The sequence below is a fragment of the Kogia breviceps genome, chromosome 10, assembly GCF_026419965.1.
Source record: "Kogia breviceps isolate mKogBre1 chromosome 10, mKogBre1 haplotype 1, whole genome shotgun sequence".
In the NCBI taxonomy this organism is placed as follows: domain Eukaryota; kingdom Metazoa; phylum Chordata; class Mammalia; order Artiodactyla; family Physeteridae; genus Kogia; species Kogia breviceps.
In genome coordinates this window covers 12,069,449-12,096,102 of record NC_081319.1, presented here as the reverse complement: position 1 = coordinate 12,096,102, position 26,654 = coordinate 12,069,449, and the positions used below count along the sequence as shown (strand labels likewise).

Genomic DNA, 26,654 nt, shown 5'->3' with positions numbered 1-26,654 from the left:
CCTTTCTGTTTCCCCACATAAGGATATAAAGAGAAGGCAGCCTCTGCAAATAAGGAAGAGAAACTTCACTAAGAAGCCAGCCAGGCCGGCACCGCGATCTCAGACTTCCAGCTTCCAGAACTGTGAGAAGTAAATGTTTGTTGTTTAAGCCACCCAGTCTATGGTATTCTGTTATAGCAGCCCAAACTAAGTCACTGTTAAATGCCAGATAGAAGTTATTATAACAGCTGAGGGAATAATGATGAACTATGACTGTAAAGAGATCCCCCACACACAAGAAAACTAAGTAACATACTCTGGGAAGACTTGACAAAAAGGCAAGTCACTAAAAAAAATGTTTTGTTACTGAAGTAAGTGTAAGAAAAGTTTAAAAGACTGGGGGGAGAAAAAACAGACTATGAACTCTGATTGCTTCAGTATCTTTTAGTTCCTGCCCCACTTTAGAGACACCCAAACTGGAACTCAAAGTAAGCATGACATGGAATTCTAATCAGTAGACCCACAAAACAAACAAACAAAAAACACAGAAAAAAAACAAAAAAACCCATCACCTTGGTTGGCCCTATATCAGAAGACTTGTAAATAAATGCACCAAAATTACAGTTGACCCTTGAACAACACAGGGGTTAGGGGAACCGACCCTCTGCACAGTTGAAGATCCATGTATAACTTTACAGGAGGCCCTCCATATCCATGGTTCTGCATCTGTGGATTCAGTCAACTGTGGATTGTGTAGCACTGTGGTATTGACCGGAAAAAAATCGACATATAAGTGGACCTGGGCAGTTCAAACCCATGTTGTTCAAGGGTCAACTGTATTTAAGTTAAAACAAAATGCTTCTATCTCCCTCTCCATGTCTCTCCATGTCTCTTTCTCTTTCTTTGTCTGTCTCTTCCTATGTATATATCATTTTTACGACTTCAATAGAAGACCTTTGCCTATGAGTATACTAAAGAGTTGCTGGAACTATGAGAAACCACTTATAGGGTAAAATGAGAGAACAAAGAAAAAGGTAACCAACGCTATGGGAAACAGGTCAGTAAAGATACAGAGAAGGGGACACTTGAGCTGAGTGGACAGACAGTATGGGGAAAAGGCACTGGAGACCCAAGTACAATGTGAACAAAGGTGGCAGAAGCCCAAGCAACATGGCTTGTTGAGAAAACGTAAATAGAACAAGACTTTCGAAACAGAGACTAAAGAAACAGGTAGGATCTGGATCGTCAAGGAACCGATAAGCCAGAATATAGAAGGTGGACTTTGAAAGAAACATGGAGCAAACACAGCGATTGAAGCAGCAGAATACAGTAATTGGATGTGCATGCTCAAAAGATTATGTAGAAGCAGCACTAAGGGAATGTGAGGGTATGGAGAATGTTAAGATTTGAAAAATATCACTTCAAGAGTTCAAGCAAGGAACAAGAGCCTGAGGGTGAGAAGAAATGAAAATGAAAAACATCATGAAAGTAGAAGCAACAAGATTTGGCCAGGAAATTCTTAGCTACGGCTCTCTACGGAGAGGAAAGAATTCAGGAAAATGCTTTGGTGTGTTGCTTTGGTAGCTCTGGAGATCATGGACAACTTATTCTCCTACACTATTTTAAAGGGGGAAAAGAAAGATGTGCAGAAGAATAAGTCAACTCAGGTCACTTTGAACTTAAGGTTTATATAAGACAGAAACTAGAAACCATAACCGCATATCCATCTCCAGCTATGCTGGAGATGAAGACCTAATACTTTGTAATAGTGTCTGAAGCCAGGGAGTGGATGCTATTACTGAGGAACCCAGAGAAGGTGAGAAAGGGGCCCGGGACAGAAACCTGAGTGACACCCGCCCCCATTTCAGAGTTGGGCCCGAGAAGGACAGGAGAGTGAGGACGGTCTGCGCAAGGCAAGCGCACCCAGGACAGAGGCCCAGAAGCTGAGAGGAGAGACGGTTTCACATAGAAGCAGCAGGACAATCGGGTCAGCGAGCTTTGGCAAGGCTGAAAATATTCCACTGGATTCAGCAATTTCGACGTTATCGGAATCCTTTGCGGGGCGGGCCTCAGTTTCCTCAGAGCAGGGGAAGCCGAAGGGAAACAGGGATCCCAGTCTGGGAGCGCGCGGACTCGACACACAGCCTTCCGACGCCCAGTCAGGCTATTCCGCCCCCGAACGCAAACTCCATCACACACACAAGTTCCAAGACTTCGGAGACCCGGGTGTGCCTTACCCCCTCAGCTTAGGGCGCTCCCCTGCCCCCGCGCCAGCTAGCTTCCAATCCCTCAGACACACGGACAAACGACCTCGCCTCGAAAACCCTCCCTGGGCTCACAGGAAAAATTCAAGCACTTCATTGTGTGTTCCCAAAGCTTTGTCCATACCTTACAAGGTTTTGTATTATCTGTGGTGCACCTGGCTCAAAACAAAAAGCGAGCCAGACCAAAAAGTCAAGGAACGCCGAGTGAGAGTCGAGGGAGGAGACGCCCTCACAGGAAAACTTCCGATAGGGGAGATAAAAACTACGACTCCCATAAGGCTGTGGGGCCCCGGGACCCGACTCCCAGCGTCCTCTGCGAGGTTCAAGAGAGTCTAGGTGGTAGACGCATCGCGTCGGCGCAAAACGGCCTCTAGAGCCGTGCAGAGCTGGCCCTGCGGGATGGCAGCCTCTGAGGAGGAGCCTGAGGCCTTGACGGAGCAGCTGGACGTCGCGCGCCGCCTGGAAAATTTGCCTGTGAGCGCGTGGCCCCCAGGGACAGAGCCAGAGCCCTTTCAGGTAGGGGGCGGGGCTCGGCCAGCCCAAGAGCTGCGCGCGGCCCCAGGGGGCGTGGCCGGTACCCTTTTCTATGGGGGCGGGGTTAGGCGGTCACGAGCGCTGCGCGCGCAGCCAGGAGGCGGGGCTGGCGCTCTTCCATGTAGAGTGCCGGGCCAAGTGGTAGCTGTGCTCAGTTCTCAATTACCCTACGTGGTAGTGCTTCGATTGTTGTCTCCAACTTTCTAGACCTTTTTTTTTACCCGATCACACAGCTATCTGCGGGCGGGAAAAGCTCTTCAATAGGTCACAGGTTTCGGTCTTTTCCCATTAACCTTTCGTAATGACCTTTACTTGGTCTTTTCTGCCCGTAGACTGGCAGTTCGCTGAAGGCAAAACCAGAGGTCTCGTGAGGTCCCTTGGAAAGAGCCGTGAGAACCCGGCTTTTTGTCCTGGTTCTGTCCCCAGAACTCGTTGAGATCCGGGACAAATCAGTTGCCTCTCTGGTCTTAAATGTCTTGTTTGTAAGATAAGGCATGGGGCCCATTAACGGATCTTAGCCTAGTGTCATAATTAAAAACTTAGCCTCTAGCGTCACTTAGTTGAGGTTTCCCTCATGCTGTGAGCGCTTTGGCAGATATCAATAGCCTCAGCTAAGCCTTAGAGTCCTCCCGTGTGCAATTAAAATAGTAATACCTCTCTTCGGATTGCTTCGAGAATTACAAGTAAAGTACAGTTCCTGGTTTGCTGAAAGAACTCAATAAATGTTAACTACTATTATTACCTCAAAGACCTTTGTGCTCCAACCTTCTCACCCCTTTGACCTTGGCCTGCATGTTGCCTAAGGAACAAGGAATGACAAAAACAAAAACAAGGATGTTGGAGTGGAAAGAGCCCAGGACCTGGAAGTAGGAGAGCTAGGTTCAGGGCTTAGCATCTTAGCCATGTCTCAAAGCCTGAATTTTTTCATCAGCAAAATGAAAATAATTAAAGTTTTAGTGCCCTTGTCACACCCATTATCGATATCAAACCCTGTCTGTCCTTCCTAGGGTTATTTTGAGAATCAAGTAAGAGGACAGATTCAGCAGCAGTTTTCAAAGAGTAGAGCAGGCTATTAATGTTAGAAATGGTTATTTTTCCTCAAACTACATTAGGCAGTTTATCATTAATAATACAGGTGGCTAGCACCATATTAAACACTGATCCCTAAAAGCTTATTGAAGACCAAACATTGCTGAATGCCTAGTCAAAAACACTGACATATGTTCTCTTTCTTCAAAAAATAATTGAGTGCCTTTCATGTGCCTGGCACTGTGTTAAGCTAGGCATAGAAGATAAGACGGTGCCAATACAATTCCTGCCCTTGAGCTTACAACAGCATATGGAAAGCACTATATGGGGGGCAGAGGAAACCTTGTGATTGATCCTTATACCTATAGTTGATGGGCATAAATGAAAATCTGGAGACTAAGACTCAATCCTACAGTGTTCTAGCTTCCTGGCTGTATGCACAGCTCTAGGTAGACTTAAGAGTTACACATAGAGACAGGATCCCTTCTTTAAGGAGCTTATAGTCTTAGCAAGAAGATAAAACATGCTTGAAACATGTAAATAACAAGCCTAGAAGGGCCTTCAGCTAGTCTGCCTCCATATATTCATGGAGCACAATACCAATCTTACAAAAGGTCAAAACAGCTTGCTTGCCCCAAAACCTGCCTTCACAGGCATGTGCACACATAAGAATTAAGGCATGAAAAACTCAAAGTAAAAATAACTTTGTGTCTAGTTTGCCTTTGGTTCCTGTATGAAAAGGCAAAAAGAACATTCAGATGTTCAGATCGGAACCAAGCATATCATAATGCCATCGGGGTCAAAAGACAAGTAGAAAATAAACCGATTGATTTACTTGAACTAAGAGTTGGATCTAGCCATTTTTCAGGTTTCTGAAACCAGCTTCAAACATCCTTTTTAAGGTCTCAACATGGCCTTGACAAGAATTATCTGGCTCACAGTCTCTTATTGGCTGCTTGAAGCAAAAACAAACTCATGGGGCTAGAGGCCAAGTACAAAGATTCTTGTAGCTGGTGTTTCAAAACAACCAAAAATGGAATGAAGATTTTCACAGCACTTCCTTAAAATTCAGAACTGAGGCCTAGATTTTAAGCCCAGAATATTGGGCAGTGTCATGTTTCAGTTTCTGGGGCTTTGGTACAGAATGTGACTTAGAAAAGTTAGTCTTCCAATCAAAAATTATTAAGAGCTTCAATTAAGCAATCAAATAATATTTCCTGAGCCACCTGCTCTGTGCCTAGTACCATGGATAGGAACCCAACCCCTATCACCATTCCATACCCCAAACCTCCTGACCATGCCTTTCCTTGAGACATTTGTTAGAAAGGTCAGACCTAACACAGTGAGAGCCCAACAGTCTATGCCACTTAGATTGCAAAGTTCATACTATGAATAAGTGCAGGTCTACTTCAGATAAGGGAGAAATTAATTGTAGCCAAGGAGGTACAATATAATTGCACTTTAACATGCTGTCTTCTGTTACATTTTGGCTTCTTGGGTGACCATAGTTTATTTTTAAAAATTCTCAAGTTTTCTGTCACAAAATGTAAAGTCTCCATCCAGTTCTTCAAGGATCTGGTTTCTAGTGCATTTTGCACTGATCATTTTGTATTTATTCTCAACTCTTACATGATCAATTTTGCACTTTGATACATACCAGGAAAAAGTAAAGCTTTTGTTATGACTACTGAAAAAATGATAAAAATCTCATTCTTCATGTCCTCCTTTGTATTTTTCTGAGAGGTTCTTTCTAAATCCCAGCATGTGCATACAATACACAATAAGGTAATATTTACTGATGATTGAAAGCAGACTGTGCTGGGTCAGCTCTCCGTTTCCCCCCATCAAGATGGATAAATAATGGAGGTAGGACTATAATCATATGGTTTTCCAAACAAAATTTTGGTTTGAGTATGTTTAAACCTGAGAAGTTTAACTCCAAACCTATATTTTTCACCACCCTACTAGATAGCCTGCATAATTCATATTGAACACTTAATGTGCCAGCCACTAGAGAAAGCTTTTTACGTGGTTTCTCACATTTATTTCCTTCACAGCAACCTGTAAGAGAAATAGAAAAGGAATGTTTAGAAAGCTTAAGTAATGTGCCAGAAATAGATGATGTTTTAAATATAAAATCTTGAAATAATATCTAGAAGAATTTAAGAAAGTAACTATTTTAAAAGTACAACGTGGCCCACACAGAGTATAGTGTTATGTTCATTAAATTTCTTGAGAACCTTCCCCCCCTCAGATATTGGTAGTGTCCCTGTTTTATAGTTGCTAACGCATAGTTTAGCAAGTCACTCGCTGTAAGGTCACAGTGCTAATAAGATCCTAGTCCTGTATGTCTCTCCTCCAGGACATTCCGTGTTCTGCATGAAGACATTCTCCACTGCTTGCCCAGTGTTCAGGCCACAGTCAGTTTTCCTGGCTAGCCTCCTTCACGCTTTGCTCCATTCTCACCTACCAGTTGGAGACCTCATTGCTCATTAGCCATTTATATCTTTGACTAAATTTTCCAGGCATTTCCTGGAACCATTCTCAGCTTCCACCCTGGGTTTATTAGTCAAGACTCATTTGTTTGCAAGAAACGTAAATACAACACAAACTAACACAGGCAAAAAAGGGAAGGAATTTCCTCATATAACAGCAAAGTCCGAGACTGGTAACTGTAGGCATCTCTGGATCCAGGAACTCTCAAGGTGTCATCAGATATTTCTCTCTACCACCTCCCTGCTTCACACCCCTGCTCCCCTTTCCTGTGGTGAGCCACACACTCAGTAAGTCTTATGTGTGTGGTACAACTTGGGAATGCCTGATGGATACTCTGTAGTTTAGCAAACCCAGTGGAAAAAGAATGCCTCTTCCCTAATTTTTTCAACAGGAGTCCCAGAATTGTATTTCATTAACCTGGCTTATGTCCTGTGCCCATCCATGAACCAAAAATACTGCTGAAAAGAGCAAGCGATGTTCTGATTAGGCAGGTTTAGGGCCCACCCAACCTGAAGCCCCATGAAAACCATTAAGACAACAGTGAGCAGGGTTCTCCTGGGAAGACTCAGCATGCTTTCATCAGAAGAAGAATAGATGCTGCATGGATTTAAAAACACGTTCAGGATTTGATCTCTCCTTGGCGTAGGATAAGCACAAAAACCCCGCAGGGTAACACCCTATTGGGATCAGTTTGGTCCTGGACTTGGTACCAGGGAGTAGGGTACAGGCCGTGGAAAGAGTGTTACAAATAGGGAGCATTTAAGCTGATGCCAGCTGATTCCTAATTTGTAACACACTTAACATTAGCTTTCTGAAACGCAAAATTTAAGTTTATATGGCATATAAATATTTGAATAAAATGTCAGATTATTTCTGAAAATGATAGTTAACTTTTCAATATGTAGACACCTGAAAAGATAGATAATTACATAATGATATGTTTAATTAGACCACAGTTTTCAAAAGACTCTTCTTTAGTATAGCCATTTTTCTAAATCAGGTAAAATATCTTTTTGGAATGGTATTTAACCAACCTTTTTATGAAGGAGAAAGTAGAAACATATAGAGATTAAATGATTTGTGATTATTATTGGTATCAGGGTCAATGATTACATTGCTCAAGGGGAAAAATTATTCTCTGTAAACGGGAAGATTATCCAGAAGTCTCTATTATCCTTTGGACGGTGTTTGCAGCTCCTTTGGAATCAGCCTTTGCAGCTCATTTGGAATCAGCCACCATTTGTAATCTAAGTCTCTAAAGGATCTGAGATTGTGCAAAAAGTTTAAATTGCAGAATTTTAAAAAATGTATCACCAGATTCTCCAAAATCTCATTTTAAATGTAAAACTAAAAGTAAAAATAAGCAAATAATAGTATTTTTTCCAAAAAGTATTTATCCATATGCAAATAAGTTCAACAAGGAATAATATGCTCTCCTGGTTAGAAAACTGCAGTAAGTCAGAGTTGATTTTAGAAGTTGTTATCTGCATCAAAAAATAAATAAATAGAGATGCAAGAGGGAAGAGATATGGGAACATATGTATATGTATAACTGATTCACTTTGTTGTAAAGCAGAAACTAACACACCATTGTAAAGCAGTTATACTCCAATAAAGATGTTAAAAATAAATAAATCACCTTAGAGTTTAGTGATTTCTATAGTACATTAAAATTATATGCACCTTTAAGAACAAATCAAGTGAAAAGAATTCTTAATGAAAAGTTTAACAAAGTGGTAGTAAAATCGTCATTTTATAAGCACTTCTTAAAATGTCTCAGTAACCATTTCTTTCTCCCGCTGCGGAGCACAGGCTCCGGACGCGCAGGCTCAGCAGCCATGGCTCACGGCCGCTCCGTGGCATGCGGGATGCGGGATGCGGGATTCACCAGACCGGGGCTCGAACCCGTGTCTCCTGCACCGGCAGGTGGACTCTCAACCACTGCACCACCAGGGAAGCCCTTAGTAACCATTTCTAAGTTGACTCTTAAAGTCTGGAAGTAGATTCTGTAAAAGACAGCAGTCACTGAATTTGACTGATGGAGCATCTTTTTCTAAGCCATCCTTTATTCTTTTATGACATCTCTGTTAAGCTAAAGCTGTAAGAACCGACACAAACAAGAGAAGCTATTTCCACTCTCCACCCCCAAATCACTTTTTAAGCAGTATTGGCCTTCCCCCACCCCGCCACACACACAGGTATGCCCACTCACCACCCTTTCACAGAAGGATGTCAGTCCTTCCCCCCTCAGCTCAGCGTTTTTTAAAGCATAGGATTTTGCACCTAACTGCATAGCTCCACCAAGGCCTCCACAGGGAGTATAACTACATGCTGCTCAATACTTTTTCTAAAAGTATTGACACAATATTAATGGGTAATTGACTGAAAGGCTGTTCAAACGATCCTCTGGATATGCTAAATTCTGTCCACTGGTCTCTTGCAGAACTGCTCTTACTAACTTCATATGGCAGGATGCCAACAGCCTTTATTGAGGGTCAGAATGAATGAAATGAAAAACAGCTTATGAAACTGCGTCCTGGAAAAGAATGGTTGAGACAGACTCATTTGTGAAATTACCCTGCCATCTCCATACTAGAAAAAGTCAATGCTTCTGAACAGTGAGATTATTCCTTACGGACAGTACAAGCCATACATCTAATCATATTTCCCTCTTTGAAGTGGCTGTTCTTGGGCGAAGCCAAACGTCCAGTCTACTTCTGCTGCACACTTAGTGTGTCTCAGCTCTCTCGACTTATTTTTCCCTTCACCTTACTTTCCTTACCTAGTGTTCATTTATCTTCCCTCTTTGTAAGCCTCATTAAATCCTTTCTGGAACAGAGTAAGTATAAATAAATGAATTGTTCTATACATGAAGAAATATGCTGGGCTCATGAGAAATACTTCAGTCTTCAGGGTTTGAGAATATGCTTCATTCTGCCAGTGAGGAAATAACCAGAGGTCAGGCTTCACAGAGAGACTTAAGACTTCTTTATCATAACATTTTATAAATGTAACATTTTGAAAATACAGGTACGTTTAAAAGATAGAGAAACTTTTTTGTATTCTCCCTTTTGCACTTAATAAGAACAGGATTTCTTTACATGTATACAATATATCTACAATAAATTTCAATATCTATTAATATTATGTGACATTTTTTGGAATTATCTCTGCAAGTTTTTTGCCAAATTTCTGCTTTTAACTTTGTGAAGACTCAAATAGAACTGTAAGGTAATAGCATTTTTTAAAAACATGAGAGAATATATAAGAATTTAGATAATCTTCAAATTTAAAAATTCGTTTAAAAAAATCAATGGAAGACTCTCTCCCAAAGGCCATTTTTCATTGATTTATCGATTATGACTTTCTTATCCCCAAAAAGGATCTGAGGTAACACACAATAAAAATACATATATGCATTTATATTATCAGATAAACGTAAAAGAGACAAAAAGCCAAGGAGAAAACACATAACTGCATTCAAAACCTAAATTCGGCACTGATTTTCCTGACATCTAAAGCTAACAGGGAAACAAAATGGATTACAAATTTTTCGATATCTGATAAGAGAAAAATACATAAGTTTTTCCACTGCTTAAAAGGAAACCACCAAATTTTAAATCTAAAGATTAACCTTGGTTTTTAAATCAGAGCGAGATGTTTTCAGGCAATGTTGTAATATATTGCATTTTGTCATTTTTGTTTCATTCTGTTCGTTGGAATTAGGAACTGTCTCAGCCAAGAGCTGCTTGAAATACAGATGAGATATATGACATGCCATGCTGACTTAACAGTATTTCTGTTTTTTGCAGTATACTCCTGATCATGTAGCCGGGCCCGGAGGAGACACTGATCCCACTCTAATAACCTTTCCCGGTTGCGTTTGTCTCAAAACTCCCTGCCTTCCTGGAACTTGCTCCTGTCTCCGTCGTGAGAAGAACTATGATGATAATTTATGCCTCAGACACATAGGATCAGAAGCCAAGTGCGCCGAGCCAGTTTTCGAATGCAATGTCCTGTGTCAGTGCAGCGACCACTGCAGGAACAGAGTGGTCCAGCGGGGTCTGCAGTTCCACCTGCAGGTGTTCAAGACAGATCGCAAAGGCTGGGGACTTCGTACCTTGGACTTTATACCAAAAGGACGGTTTGTCTGTGAATATGCTGGCGAGGTTTTAGGATTCCGGGAAGTACAGAGAAGAATTCAGTTACAAACAATACACGATTCGAATTACATTATAGCCGTCAGGGAGCATGTTTATAACGGGCAGGTAATGGAAACGTTTGTTGATCCTACCTCTATAGGAAATGTTGGAAGATTCCTTAACCATTCTTGTGAGCCAAACCTATTGATGATTCCTGTCCGAATCAACTCGATGGTACCAAAGTTGGCACTTTTTGCAGCCAAAGACATTGTGCCAGAAGAAGAACTCTCTTATGACTATTCAGGAAGATTTCTTAATCCACTGGATAGTGAAGACAAAGAAAGGTTAGATAATGGGAAATTAAGGAAACCTTGTTACTGTGGTGCTAAATCATGTGCTGCGTTCCTGCCTTATGACAGCTCACTGTACTGCCCCTTAGAAAAGCCAAACACGAGTGAGGCAGGACAAGTGTAGCAGAAGCGTGTCTGGCCTCGCAGTGGAGGACAATGAGGAGGAACCGAGTGTGTTTGGCTCAGCCCTTCCTGGGTTCCCCTCTTACGAGCAACTTACCCTCAGGGTCAGCCTCTGCTCTGTGGTACGGAGCTTGCCTCTCACTGTGGGGGAGCCCAGTGGCTGTAACTTAGGAATGTGGCAGAGACTACAGACTGTCCAGCAACTCTCTCTCCCCTTCTATCACAGAGCTCTCAGTTTCTAGCTGCGTGCGTGGCTGCCGAGAATACTCACTTTTCCTAGTGAGATGTGGCTAAGGGACTATGTCATAGCTAGTAGGATATGAGGGAAAACGTTGTGCCCTTAAGTGGAGATATCCTTCCCTTATCCCACTCTTTTTTCTTCTTGGCTGGAATGTATACATGATAACTGGAGCTGGAGCATCCATGCCATACCCCAAAATAACCTTGGAAAAGGAAGCCACACATAGCAAATCAGCAAAATTGAAAGGAGTCTGGAGGCTGTATAGTGTCCAGCACTCTACCAGTCCTGATCTGACACCTCTGGACTATTCGGTGAGAAACTGTGTCTTCGTCATTGATGCCACTGTTATTTTGAACTTTCTAGTACTAGCACCAAACCTAATCAGTGATCCAAGGAAACCCTGATGGCCGAATACCTAACCTCCAAACAAATCTAAGACATAGTTCTCCTAGCCTGTATTTAAATATAATTGAATTCCCTCAATTAGAGCTTCCATTTACCCTCAAGGCAAAGTGGGTTTGTTTTTGTTGTTTATTTTGGAAGTGTCTGCTTGCTTGCCAGTCTGTTTCTCCTGCCTTCCCCAAGTCTTAAAAATAAACTCTTTCCCCTTTCCTCTGCAGTAACCAACCTACCTCTTCCCCACACCTCCTCCCCCAACTGTACACTCATTGGAATGCATTCTCAGCTCTTTCGAGGGTGGAAATAAGGATGGTTCAAAGACTAATCCTAGATCTTCAACAGACACCAGACCTCCCACTAGCCTAACCTGCCTTGCAGAAATTGCTCCCAAATTTTTGACTAGTTTAAAACCATTTTAGCTTCTAAATTGTTGATTTTTTTTTTTTTTTTTTGTCTAATGAGAGGACTTACAATAACCTAATATTTACTATCACTACCCTTTCAGAAAGAGAAGGCACAGGGAAGGGGGGGGCACATAACCCCTTAAAATCTCGCGGCAGTTCTTAAAATGAAATCAGTGTAGCTTTAAAAACAACATGACACCTGGCCCTTATTTTTCTTCGCCAAGACCCGTAGTTGGGAAGTGGTTCTGGTTGATCCACCCAGTCATCTAAACAACTGTTATTTGTTCATTAATTCCATTCATTCATTCATTCACAAACATTTATCAAGTATCTAGTATGTGCTGGGTGGTGTGAAGTCAAGTCCCTGAATTCATATTTAATTCAGCAAATGTTTCTAACCACCTACTATGCTACATTCTGGAGAAACAGAGACCAAAAGCCATCTTCATTCCCAAAGTGTTTAGAGTCCAATAAGGGGGAAAAAATTAGAGGGAGGGGGCCTCAAGGGTCTACACAGTATGTCTATACTTCTTAAGTCTTCGAAACACTTTAATTTGGTATGTGTGTACAGATTTGGCATTTGTGTGATTGATTTATGCCTATAGCTCCTCTGTTGGACTGTAAGCTCCTTGAGGACTGGGACCAGATCCAATAGTGCTCGCCAGTTCCTCTCTAGCGCTTAATGGGTATCACTGAGTGAATGAACTATGTAGTGTGATGAACGTGACATCTTTAGGATGAAGTCCAAATTAATTCTTTATGGGAGCACCTTGATGCCTTCCACAGTCTAGCTTTTCAGCAAGACCCCACTGCTCACTTCCCATTCTATGCCCTAGAGCCCCTCTGGGTAGCTCTCCATTTCCTCATCAGGCCCTGGAGGAAGTTCTGCTCGTGCTGCTTTCCTCCTTCCGGACAACTCCCCTCTACCACCACCCTTCCGCCCCTCCCCTCATTGCTTAGTGACTTCTTTTCCATCCTTCTTGAAAGTCTCAACTCAAACCCCATTTCCTCTGTGAGGCAGGAGTGTGGGTTCCCTGGAGAGCACACTCTGAGAGGAAGGTTGGAGTGCAGGAAGATTAGCAGGGGATGCTGTTGGGATTAGCACCTGTGATCCAATGGAAGGAAAGGAGGCAGGATGGGCCAAGGAGAACTTGGGCTGTAATGAAATCTCAACAAAGACCCCAGCCAACCCACAGGGGCCCCTGAAGCTGGGGCGGCCTTTCAGGGTTGCCTGTACTATAGCTGTCGTGAGACGTAGAGCCTTTACAGTCCTGCATCAGCCGGTCACTGGATGCAGACCGCCTGTGGAAAGGGAGCTGTGATAGCACTCTCAGCGGCCGGGGAATAAATCCTTCAGGCCTTCAGAGGGATGTGCGCAGAGCACACAGAATTCACTACACCAATATTTTCAAATTTCAGCACCCATCGAAACCACCCAGAGGGCTTGTTAAAACACATATTGCTTAGCCCTAATCTCAGAGTTTTTTGAGTTAGTAGATCTGGGGTGGGGCCTGAGAACCTGCATTTCTAATAAGTGGCCAGGTGATGCGGATGATACTTTGAGGGATCACAGTGATTACACTGTAACCTCAACACCCTGTAACCACATAAAGCCTTAACCCACGTAATTTCTGACCATTCACATTGCTCTTACCATGTGCTGCCTTGTGCTGTGTTATTTCTGTGTCATCTTTTTGAGTCTCATCCTTTTAAGAACACCAAGCTCTACAGACCGTGTTATGGTTTATGTTTGTTATGGACTGAATGCATCCCTCCCCCACCCTCCAAAATTCATACATCAAAGCCTTAGGTCCTAATGTGATGTTATCTGGAAGTAGAACTCTTTGGGAGGTAATTAAGTTTAGATGAGCTCAGAGGAGTCAGACCCTCATGATGGGATTAGTGCCCTTATAAGAAGAGGAATCTCTCTCTCTCTCTCTCTCTCTCTTTCTCTCTCTCTCTCCCCCCACACCACCCCCTCTCCCTCACCCTCCTTCCATCTCCCTGTATGTCTCCCTCTCCACTAGCACACACCACAGAAGGCCATGTGAACACAGGGAGAAGACAACTGTCTATGAAGCCAGGAAGAGAGCCTCACCAGACACTGAACAGCTGGTACCCTGATCTGGGACTTCTCAGCCTCCAGAACTGTGAGAAATAAATGTCTGTTGTTTAAGCCACCCAGTCTATGGTATTTTGTCAGAGTAGCCCAAGCTAAGATAATATTCTTCCTGAAAAAGATAATATTCTTCCTGAAAGTAAATGGAAAGCCACTGGTAGAGTTTGAGCAGAATGGGTACATGATATTATTTATATTTCAAAAATAAATAAATAAATAAAGGGACTTCCCTGGCGGTCCAGTGGTTAAGACTCCATGCTCCCAAAGCAGGGGGCATGGGTTCGATCCCCGGTTGGGGAACTAAGATCCCGCATGCCACAAGGCACGGCCAAGAAAATAAAAAGAGAATTGACTGTAATGGGGACACCCGACTTGGGTTGGAGGACAGAAGGGAGTTGTGAGAGAAGATTCAGGTGGACCAGTTAGGAGATGGTTTGTATTTGTCCAGGAGAGATATAAAGCTTGGATTATTAAAAATGGGGAAAAATAGATTCGAAGAGGTATTTAGGAGGCAGTAGACACAGAACCTGGAGATGGGCTAGATGTGGGAGATGAGAGACAGGGAGAGGTCAAGAATGACACTGCAATTTCTGGAGTATACAGCTGGATGTACTGAGGCACCATATCCTAAACACTGTGAGAGAAACAGCCTATAGGACACAAGGCTCTCGCATGCAAAACTTTTACAAGTTTGGGGGGGGAGGGGTTTATTTCCCCAAATTGCACATGCTTTAAAAAAAAAATTCATGGGACACACCCCCCCCGGTGGTCCAGTGGTTAAGAATCCACCTTCCAATGCAGGGGACGCAGGTTCAATCCCTGGTCAGGGAACTAAGATCCCACATGCCACAGAGCAACTAAGCCCGCGCGCCCCAGCTACAGAGCCCACGCGCTCTGGAGCCCGTGATCCACAACTAGAGAGGAGCCTATGCACCGCAACAAAGATCCCGCATGCCACAACTAAGACCCAATGCAGCCAAAAATAAATAAAAATAAATATATATTTTTAAAACTCGCTGAGGGCCTTCATTTTGCTGCTTCTTCCCCATAAACGTGATTTTGCTGCACTATATTCCCAGTTGTAGAAAGATGAATGTGCCTCATGTTAACTTTGTATTCACTTCAAAAATATGGGTAACATTCTGCAGTACCTTTTAGATCTAGGCTTTTCTACCACTTTCTGCTTTTTTTTAACTTGAGATATAACTGGCATTTAACATTGTGTAAGATTAAGGTGCACAACGTGTTGATATTGCCATGTAATTATCAACATAGTGTTAGCTGACACCTCCATCACGTCACATAAATACCAATTCTTTTTTGCAGTGAGAATACTGAAGATCTAGTCTCTTAGCAACTTTGAAGTATATAATACAGTATTATTGACTAAAATCACAAACTGTGCATTAGATCCCCAGAACTTACTCATCTTTTAACCCTATGCTTTACCTTTTAAGATTTGGGAGTCTCTTTCTCATTTGCTCTGAATGAATGTATAGTTTGTCTTTCTTTTTTGTTTTTTCTTTTTCATTATGATACCAGATAAAAATATGTTTTTTAAAATTTAGGAGACTTATAAGGCACTTTTTGGCACCTATCATGTAAAATGGTTTAGGCACAACAAGTATTCATTAGGCATTTGTTACTGGACAGAGGTCAAATGGTTTCACTTTTTTTTTTTTTCCTTTAAAAGACTATTTTTTTTTTTTTTACCAATACACCTGTACTTTTGTGGCTCGTTCGACACCTTTTCCACCTCCCCTGACACTGCCATAAAACGTCTATGGTGAAAATAAGTGCTATTCACATTTTTTTCTTAACTAAGAAGACATTAAGCTGGAATTCTCCAATTGCAGTTTCAGCTTATTTGTTTTTGAATAGTGACACTCCGCGGACGTACAAAGCAGTAAGTAATAATTTATCCCTTACCACCAAGCCAACTTGATTATGAGTCTTATAGACATTATGGGACATAAAAGCTCCGAAGCTCCAAGTTCATATTGCAAAACCCACAGGTCCCAACAGAGAAAGCATGTGCCAAGGGTAACCAAAAAGCCACACACCGTCGTGAAGCTGCTATCAGGCTGACGCTAGGTCCTCAATGCCAGCAAATGTCAAAAACTCAGGTCATTTAGCTCTTTTTACATTTATAAACATTTATAAAACACAACATACCAGCTATCATTTCGGTCCTTTGGTACCAAGGAAAGCCTTCTGTTGTTATTGTTTTTCAAAGGTTCTATAAAGCAAAAGCTACTGCTTAGTTTCCTGTCGCTGGCTTCACTTTTGGGTTTACTTCACCAGGGACCCCAGTCACGGAATTCCAGAGTGAAGGGTCCTTAAAGATTGTGAAATGAGGGATCTACCACAGGTCTATGCCAAGAGAGGCACATACATTTTTTTTCAGTCTTGCCTTGCTTGCATCAGGTTTTATGTCATTCCAGAAAGGAGCCAAGAAATAGAGCCTAAAGCAGAAGCACCATCTGCTGGCCAACGTTTCCACCAAAATGGACACACGAGTGACTCACCCGAGCAATTCTCCTAATTGAAAGTCTTCAGGCAGAATTTTCCTGACAACCCTCTCTCCTCCTTTCCCCTACAGGAGAGTTTGATATACTTCAAGCCCTCATTTTACAGATAATGCAACTAAAGCTCCCAAGGGGTAAGAGGCCCAGGAGGTAAGAATGGGGATTTTGCGAACTATGTACTCCTAGGCCTCATTTGAGCCCTATTCACTCAGTCTTCTCGGGGGGGCAGGGGGGAGCTGCTCAGGAAAAGTGCATTTGTGACAACCCCCCGCCCCGGGTACTTCTAACACAAGGCAGGCGTGGCACAGGGACCAGCTCTGAGGACATCAGATGGAGTAGAGAGATGGGGGTGAGGGAGCTGATGAGGCTAGACAGCATGCAGTTTCTGACCTTCAGACTATGAGTTTTTAACTTTCAAGGGCAACCAGCCATACATAGGAAAGTTCAGAATTATTATTAACTCAGAGATGAGCTCCAGATCGCCAGACCGCAAGGAGAAAAATAACATGGAAATTACAGGCAGTAAAGAGGTCACTGTGGATTGTGGGCAGGGGTGGGGAGTGGAAACAATTTACTCCTCAAGACTGATTCCATTAACAGTGAATCACTTTTGCAGACTGGAGTCATCTGCCATCAAAATTGGACCGATTAGCATGCCCCAGGGTTGTATTTCAGCCACAGAGAGCAGGGAATGCTCCAGTGCTGAGGCCACATGAGGACCTCAGTTTGATTTCATTCATCCCCCCCTGACAACTATTCCTGAATCCTACAGAAGAATTTTCCTACACTGAGCTACCTTAGTTGTTCTCAGATTCGTTTTAGGATGAAAAAATAGCGTTAAAAAGCTGCAGATTCACTGTGTGTGGGAACGTAAATTGGTACAGCCAAAAAAAGGAGGGCTGTCAATATCCATCACAATTTAAAATAACCATATGCTCTGATACAGGAGTTAGACTCCCAGAAACTTGTCCTACAGAAAATATCTGCACAAACCGGCAGAGATATAAGTAGGTACAGGTAGGTTTATTGGAACCTTTTTTAACAGTTAAAATTGAAAATAACCCAAATATTCATAAATAAGGGAATGCTTAAATAAATGAATGTCATTAATTCAGCTATTGAAAAAGAGCTAGACCTATATATTACTTTCATGGAGTGTACAAAATATATTAAATGAATAGTATTTGTAGTATGACTCGATTTTGCTTCATGAAAACCAAATATAAGTTGAATACATTGTGTGTGATTTCTGTGTGCATCTATGTATATTTTGATAAGTCATCTGTATTCAATATATACCAATAGACACATGTACAATACGTGTTTGTAAATGCCTAGAAGAAAGCCTGGAAAGGTACACATACTGTTGATAGTAGTTACCTGCTGGCACAGATTTGGGAGAAGACCAGAACTCACAGAATGAAGGACACTCTGAATATTTTTTTAGAGTTTCTAGTTTTACCCTATGCATTTTATTGCTCTTATAATTAAAAAATAATAAAGATTTTTCTAATGAAACTTGATGGAGAGTTATTAATAAGATACTTCTTTTTTAAAAATTACTTAATTTTTGGATGCATTGGGTCTTCGTTGCTGCGTGCGGGCTTTCTCTAGTTGTGGCGAGCAGGGGCTACTCTTCGTTGCGCTGCATGGGCTTCTCTTGTTGCAGACCATGGGCTCTAGGCTCGTGGGCTTCACTAGTTGTGGCACAGGGCTCAGTAGTTGTGGCTCGTGGGCTCTAGAGCACAGGCTCCTCAGTAGTTGTGGTGCACGTGCTTAGTTGCTCTGCAGCATGTGGGATCTTCCCAGACCAGGGCCTGACCCCGTGTCCCCTGCATTGGCAGGAGGACTCCTAACCACTGTGCCACCAGGGAAGTCCCAATAAGATAATTCTTAAGAAAGGCAGTAGAAATTCAGAAAACAATCAGAGTGAAAAGATGAGAGATCTCCTCCCTTCCGCAGGTTAGTCTCCACCTCCATCAGCTCTTTAAAACTCTAGGGACTGGATGGGAGAAAAACTTCAGAACAATTTTTTCCTATGGAATAAAGATTTGCACCCTCTTCTTTATGCTCTCCCCCTGGCTTTCCCAAAGCCACAGAACCCCTAAACGAAAGGTTCTCCAACTCTCGAGATCATTTGTGCAAAAATCAAAACCAATCTGGCCACTAGAGGGGGAACATTACACATAAAACCACTTCCAGTTGCCAGGGGTGGGGGTATCAATACAAGGGCTGCCTCCCAAAGAGACTGTCCAAAGCTAACAGCCCAGAAGCAGTAATCAATGTGATTCATCCTTTGGCTTGCCTAATATTTTCTGGAGCAAAAGATTTTGTTAATAAATATAAAATTGCAAATGTGACTGTGATTCTCACATTAATGAGGTTTTTTTCTCTCTCCACCAAACTATTTACAATGTTCTGGAACAGAGGAAAATGCTGAGTTGGAAGCTGCCCTGAAACCACATCTTAAGAAACAATGCCCAGTTTTCAGTCCCTCAGCGGAGTTAGGGGAAGCAACAAAGAGACTTTAGCCCAGTTTCACAAAGACCAGGGGATTTACTCTTATCAAGGAAGTCCTCCTGTATGCTTTTTCAGACTGCTATTTAACAAGCATGGTGCAGGACACTTCTTTCACTCTTCACACATGATCTCAGTTGTCTTATCAGCTGTAACTTTTTTCATGAATTTGAGCCTGGTATGAATGAGCTGATAATGCACCTTTTAATCTTCATATTTCTAGCAGGTGAATGTTTCCCATATACCCAGCTTTCTCCCACCTCGCCCCTAAAACAAACAAACAAACAAACAAAATCCGCCTCTTTACGGAAACATGATCGTTTTGTAAAAAGAAGAGGCACATTCTGGGAAAGAAAAGGTTGGGATGAAATCACGCCTTTTGAAAATGTGTGGTCCTAACCTTGGATGTCTCATTGCCATATTGAGAATGACACGGAAGGGATGTGAAGCAGGTCAAAAATTTGCACACAGATCACCCTATACTGACAATTTTAACACTCCTGCCTTGATTCTACCTTTTCTGAAAGTAAATTTTAATTTTCAAAATCTGAAAAAAAAATCGGTTAAGTAATTTGCCCGAAGTCACACATCTAGCAAGCGGAAGGGTAAGAATTTAAACCAAGACAGTCTGGCTCCAGGGTCCATGTTCTTAACCACTAATCCATTCCATCTCCTCGCTCTTTGCCTTTTTTCTCCTTCAGGCTCCCTTTTGCCTCAGTAATCTCCCCTCTTCAATCCACCCCTCCTCACACCAGACTCAAAATGAAACTGTGGATCTAGTGATGCCGTAGAGAGAAGAGAAGTCACGAAAATGGTGTGAGTCCTGATTCGGCCTCATTCAGCCATGTCACCTGACCGCCTTGTAAACACCGAGTCCTAGTTTCCTCAGCGCACAGTGGGAATACTAACCAAAAATAACCATTTCCTCCCGAGATCGCCTGCAGATTAAATGAGAACACGTACATAAAGCATTCAGCATAGTGCCTGGCTAAGGAGCACCTAAAACCGTGACTGGAAGATAAACCAGGCAAGAGGAAGGTAAAACAGTCACAATTCACAGCACAGGGAAGATGAATTCCACCAGGAGAAAGTGAGCTGTTTCATGAAAGTAACACTTTGACCCTCCTCGCTCGCTTTATGACACAACCACCATCTGAGGGGGCAGATGCTTGACAATGCAGGGGTCCCACTACCACATCACCTCCAGCAGAGGCTGCAACAGTGGGGGGACTTACACCGTGTGCACCTGCTATTCCAAAGCCCTCCTGGGGAGTCCATGTGTATCAGAGTGACTCCATTTACAGGATTGCTCCGGGCGCTCCACTCACAGAATTGTCTCTCAGAGGACGCAACTCCATTATCACCACCTCTGAGAAAACGTGACAGCCCACGGCGGGGCCACCTGCCTGCACTGCTCCTCAGAGCTTCCTTTTTGTGACCCTTCCACGTGACCACTTCACCTAAATCACTGGTGGGTCTCCTCAGAGCCGGGGAAGGAGATTCTCCTCTGCATTGGATAGGTCTCCAGAAACGAATAGGAAGGAAGCACCTCTTAGCAGATGATTTTACTTTCTCCTGTGGTCATTTAAACTCAATTCTTCTTGACTGTCTTCGGAAGAGCTGGAGAAGGGCTGGTCATTATTCCCAAGACAGACTTGGTCACCACGAGACCTTGCTCTTCCTCTAGATCAGCAGCCCTCAAGCTTTTTGCTCTCAGGACCCCTTTACATGCCTACATCTTACTGAAGACCCCAAGGAGCTTTTGTAACGTGGGTTAGAGCTAACATTTGGCATATTAAAAATTAAGACTGGAAACATTTTAAAACATAAAAATATACAAGCTCATATTCTATGAGCCGTCAGGCTACCTATCATGTAGTCTCTGGAAAATCTCACCATACACTCATGAGATAATGAGATTAAAAATGCAAATCACATCTTATTATGAAGATAATTTTGACTCAGCCTGGGGTCCACACACCACACTTTGAGAGTTGCTGTTCTCAAGACCCATTACACCAATTCCTATGAGCATTGCCAAGCCCCCAACTATTCTCCTTTGGATGTCGTTTTGAGTTTTAAATGTGGTAATTTAGGAAGTCAGAATCTAGATCCTGGACCAAAAATCTCAGAGAAGAATTAAGTAAGAAGAAATCATTTAAATGACTTCCCAGAATTACCTAAACAACTATTCTCTAGAACTGGCACGCAAATTAACATTGAAAACACCACAGAAAACCTTAACAGGCTGACTAGCATAGTATGAGACAACAGACTGCCTTCCCTTTTGTTTTATTTAATTATTGTTATGCCCAGGAATGACATTTTCATTGGTATTAAACCTGCCAGAGGTTCTTTGTGAGGTAGATTGAGAAAGAAAAGCTTCAGAATTATACAATCTATGTAGCAATAGTTAGATGTAATTTTCTCCTTTAAAGAGAACTTTGATGGGGGGAATTCCCTGGTGGTCCAGTGGTTAGGACTCTGTGCTCTCACTGCCGAGGGCCCGGGTTTGATCATTGATTGGGAAACTAAAATCCTACAAGCTGCACCGGCGCAGCCAAAATTCGGGGAACAGGTGGACCATATAGTATCAGAACATTTTCAAATTCAAGTATTAACAGAGATTTGGGGGTCAAACATGCCAGCTTCTTTTTTTATATTTGAGATAGAGATCAAGCTATGCTTTTAAATTCAGCCTTTGTTTTCTGCCTCTTGGCCCTCTTTGCTCTCCGTTCTAAGTTGAACCTCATGACTGACCAGGACTGTCTGGTAGTACCTTCCTGCTCCTTTGATCTTAATAATCATACTCATAGTAGAAACAAGTACCTAGCAAGCACTTACCCAAGTAACTTGTGCTAAACACTTTATTTTTGCATTATTTCATATCTTCCCACAACCTCAAGAGGTAGGTACTATTATTATCCCCATTTTACCTGAGAGGACATTACCTACCTAAAGGTCACAAGGCAAGGAGGTGGAGAGGCAGGGAAACAATCCCAGATAATCTCATTCTGGTGTTCTCTTCACACCATGATAAACGGCCTTTTAAAGAAGATAAAGGAAGACATTAAAAAGGGCATCCTTCCATGTCATTTGAAAGAAAATAAATAAAATTTCATTTGGCTAGTGTCTGGAGCAGAGAAAAATTGTGGGCTTCAGAAAAGCAACCACAAAGGGCCCTTCTTAACAGGCACCAAACTAAATGCAGGTGAACCTTTTATCAGCACCACCGGACAAGGAAGGGCTTATCTCTGTTCCCCTGATTGACTGTCAGCTGCTTTCACTTTCCTGCTAAGTGTTGATTCAGAGCTTCTAACCTTACCCTGCTGAGGTGCCAAACTGACATGCTGGAAAAGGGTTGGTCTGATGGGTCTTCCATTTCCTCAGCAAAGAAAACAAGGAGCTTGTCAAACGTGGCCCAGGCCCAGCAATGGGAGAGAATCCTACCCGGCCTTCGGTTACCCTGCAATGGAAGTGTCTTTTATGCCTGACAAGGATGACTAATTAATTCCAAAGGCCCAACCAGCCTTCTCATAATGATGGCTGTGGAGTTAATTACCATTTGGAGGCAGATTAGAATCTGATCTGAAGCTGAAAAATTCCACCCCCTTGGCGCTAATCCCTTCAACTTTCCAATCCTAAATAGGGCAAATTTCAGAAAAGAGCATATCTCATTTTACAGCCTACCTGAATATTCTCTGTAATGATTTTTCTTAATCATAAAATTAAACTCCCGCTTTAATAGTCTACACACAAGAGTCAGAGGAAGGAAGGAGTTCTGGCCTACTGCCAGGGCTCCAACTGAGGCTCTTGGCGTTAATAATTTCCATGATGTTTTAAGCATTTGAAACAACAAAGGCCAGCTTTCACTAACAGCATGGCTGATTCTGGCAAAACCCATAAAAACAATGCCTACTCTGGGGTAGTTCCTATTACAGACAATTGAATTTTAATAAATGAAACCAACAGTTAAGAAACTGACATTTCTGCTATTCTCTGATATTAGTCTGCAAACTTCATAATAAGTGCCAAAGTTAATGAAAATGAACTGTTGAGTCTCACTGCTGAGACTGCCTATGGCTATTAAATGATTTTAGGTGTGGGATGGGGTGGGGATGGAGAAAAGGTGCTCCCTACGGCATTTCAAGGCAAGATGATGGCCTTAGGCAAGCCACCGCCCTTCCTCAAACTGGGACATTACATACTTGATCAGTCATTTTTCAGAAAGAAGTACATGAGATTTCATGCTCCGTGAAATGAATCAACTTTTCATAATCTCGGTCGAAAAGTAGCACCCCACAGGCTGAATCTGGCTACAGAAGCAATTTATTAGGTCCTTACAGTGTGTTTTTTTTTTTAATCTGAATTGGTTGCCAACATTAAAGACTCAGAAGACTTCGCAGGAAAATGCAAAGAGCCAGGTACGTACTCCCAGAAGTTGGACAATCGAGAAAAGTCTGGGCTCACATTTCTGCATGGCGGCCAAGGGAGGGCAGAGCAGTGACAGCGCCTTTAGAATGGGCGTCAGTCAGCTTGCTTGTCGCCTGGCCCCGGTCCCCACAAGAGCCAGGCTCTGCACCTCCAGTGCTCCTCCTAAAAGCCAGCCTGCAGGTTAACTGCCTGGTGATAAATATTGCCAATGGTAAGGTTAGTTTTGATACCTGTTGGAAGGAAGGGGGAAGAAATGCATACCAAATATTTTATAAAGGAAAAATAAATCCTACACTAGTCCCTTGTATGAAATTCCTGAAGTCTCAGAACAGAAAACATCATATTTCCATGGGTTTTTTTCCCCTCAAAATACTCCTTTCACTAGGTCAACTATGGATTTCACCACATAGAACAACTCTATGTGTAGCTTGAAAACATGATCTGTTTTGAAAAGGTGATTAGCAAGAGGATTCTGAGATTCTCATGGATGAAAGGCCCTTAGCCTTATTTTATGTCAACAACAGAATTCTTAGTAAAGACGGTCCAGGGAAAACAGAATTTACCAACATATTAGTTTGGAGCCACTACCCCACCACGCCCCACCCCAAACCAACACTTACTAAAATAAACAGCATCTTCGACTTCTTTTTTTCCTTTCATGTGGACAACAGAGATGCTCTGTCAAAAAAAAAAAAAAAAAGTGGGGAGGGAAGAGTTAAAAAAAGAAAAACAATGTCTACATTGGTGGAGGTCTGTATTTCATTTTAAGCTGTATGTTGAACCATGCAAAGTCTGATGCCTCTAAGTAATCCGATGTTTTCTAAGAAGGAAAGGTCACTCTTGATCACCACAACCATCACTCCCCATCACCTACCCCCTTCTACTCATGTTCACAGGCTTAAAAAGATGACTTGCTCCCTACTCAGAACCTCATGTACACCCCTGAATATATATTAGGATTGCCCAAGATTCAAGACCAAAGCAGATTTTGAGAACAAACCTTAAATTTCCTCCACTCTTCAATGGGACAAAAAATGAATTAGAAACACACACCCAATATACGAGTTCCTGAAAAAGCAAACAAAACAAACAAAACACAGACTTTCCTGCACTGGTACTGGCACACCAGCCAAGTAGTCTGTTCTGTTACGATGAATATTTCTTTAATGCAGAAATAGCTCATAAGTGATTTGTAAACAGATATTGGAAGACGGTCGAATGTGAAAGTCACGTTGCAGTGTATGTTATTTGAAATGTGTTTTGAAACCATCACGGGTAAACTTTCTTGAAAGTTAATAGAAAACTTTAGCGATATATGAAGACGTCCAAAAAACTCTTTTTTAACCCTATGGAAGTACAAGTAGTGGTTTATTTAGTGGCTTCAAAATTGCTAAAATTTGCTCTATGTTAAATAAACTCTCTGAAAATCTGCGAGTTCAAATAAAGATACTACAAAAACATTGCCCCCCTAACCTTAAAAACACTTATGCAGAAGTCTAAACCTCAATCAGAGCTTTACTTTTGATGGAAGTGGTCTCCATTAAAAACAAATGCCATTAAAAACTTACATCTCAGCGGCTTCCCTGGTGGCGCAGTGGTAGAGAGTCCGCCTGCCGATGCAGGGGACGCTGGTTCGTGCCCCGGTCCGGGAAGATCCCACATGCCGCAGAGGGGTTGGGCCGTTGAGCCTGCGCGTCCGGAGCCTGTGCTCCCAACGGGAGAGGCCACAACGGTGAGAGGCCCGCAAAAAAAAAAAAAAGAAAAAAAAAAAACCTTACATCTTAGAGAAGAAAAACGGAGGAGCCCCCGGGCTTAAGGCTGCAAAGGACTGACTGGCTGTGATGCTGCCACTGCAGATTTAACTGAGCTACTGATTTTACTAGGATAGGTATTATTTTTGTTAGCGCTCCGGCGGAAAAGCTCCTAAACATGTGAGTGGTCTGCCCCTACCTCTATTTTTCCTTATGCTCCCTGTTTTTTACACGCGATTTTGCAGAAGGTGAGGTTTTTCAGAAATGCGTGTACGGCATTAAAGCTGCAGTTCGTATACTACGATCCTGTCGGTCTGTTCGTAAGTCAACACACAATTTTATAAAGCGCAGTGGCCACAGCTATCTGTAGTCTGGCACGCTCTATAGTCAGTAACCTAGAAATGTGGTTGTTAAATGAAGGGCTTGTTAGGATTTCACTTTAAATGCTTTCTAACATTATGCTGCTGCTAAAAATGCAATTCTAAAGACTAAGCCAAAACACACCCCAAAATATTTATGCTATATAACATTAATTACCAAGAAAAGAATCCAAAATCCACACACTAAAAGTATAACCATGTGAAAAATGTAAGTAAGTGGGAGGTAACAAGTAGAAACAAAAACTGTGCTTGAGTAGCGGTGACTTTAAGAATGAAATACCTTATTTCCTCCATTAGCCTTTTCAACGAAGCAAATGCTTTTTTTGGTTTGTTTTGCCCAAATTAATCATCAACTGATGAAAGCGTGTAAAGAAACATTTTATATCCACAAAGTGACAGGCTAACAAATGTGGCCAAACACCCCAGCAACACAACTGTTTCTCAGGATAAATGTTTTAACATTAGGAGGCTAGGTGCAAAAGTAGCAGTCAAGAGTTGGCTGAACACTTAAGAATATTATGTGACTTAGTTTTTGAACAACCAACATAAAGACAAGCCTCTCCTTTGAAATGGCATGCTGGAAACAAATGCGGGGTCTTCAAGGACTGGGGAATCAGGTTGGGATCCTGATGACAGGGACCTCTGGTTGGAAGCCATCACTCTAAGTCAAGGTGCTTTCCTGGCATGTGAAGCAGCTGCTGGGTTTCACAGGATGGAGGCACCGCCCTTGACCTTGTCTCATCTACGGAGGCACGAAGAAGGAGGCTCATAATTAGGTTCCTGGCAGAACAGCCTTGCTTTTTGGAATAAAAACTCCCACGAATTGCTCAAATATCCAAGTTATCAAGTAGCTAAACAACAAGAAAGTTTTCTACCAAACAAAACACATACATATCACAAAGTCATTTCTTTAAAAGGAAACATAATAGAGGGAAAGAGAAAAGGAAACAATGAGAGTGAAGCC

The 26,654-nt window shown here is 42.3% G+C and overlaps 1 protein-coding gene and 1 long non-coding RNA gene across 3 annotated transcripts; one reads left to right on the top strand and one right to left on the bottom strand.

Annotated features, from left to right (window-relative positions):
* The first annotated feature begins 1,242 nt into the window (after positions 1–1,242).
* On the top strand, positions 1,243–14,137 carry LOC131764388 (histone-lysine N-methyltransferase SETMAR). Of its 2 annotated transcripts, none has more exons than XR_010842500.1 (3): positions 1,243–2,759; positions 10,115–11,469; positions 13,989–14,137. XR_010842500.1 is itself a non-coding variant. In XM_059077526.2 (3 exons), exons 1-3 carry the CDS (start codon positions 2,643–2,645, stop codon positions 11,157–11,159), a joined length of 1,119 nt encoding a protein of 372 aa, XP_058933509.1. In that variant the 5' UTR covers positions 2,580–2,642; the 3' UTR covers positions 11,160–14,137. The 2 variants fall into 2 exon arrangements, 1 of the variants encoding a protein (XP_058933509.1); XM_059077526.2 differs by having other exon boundaries at positions 2,580–2,759; positions 10,115–10,898; positions 10,942–14,137.
* Positions 4,788–10,774, bottom strand: LOC136794970 (uncharacterized). Its single transcript, XR_010842501.1, has 3 exons — positions 10,597–10,774; positions 9,085–9,236; positions 4,788–5,867 (listed from the first exon to the last, which is right to left on the bottom strand). It is a non-coding gene; the product is annotated as an uncharacterized lncRNA (long non-coding RNA).
* Positions 14,138–26,654: the final 12,517 nt, after the last annotated feature.

Coding starts and splice junctions, on each gene's coding strand:
- LOC131764388 (XM_059077526.2), top strand. CDS start 2,643: ATGGCAGCCTCTGAGGAGGAGCCTGAGGCCTTGACGGAGCAGCTGGAC. Junction 2,760..10,114: donor CAGAGCCAGAGCCCTTTCAG/GTAGGGGGCGGG, acceptor TGTTTTTTGCAG/TATACTCCTGATCATGTAGC. Junction 10,899..10,941: donor CTTAGAAAAGCCAAACACGA/GTGAGGCAGGAC, acceptor CTGGCCTCGCAG/TGGAGGACAATGAGGAGGAA.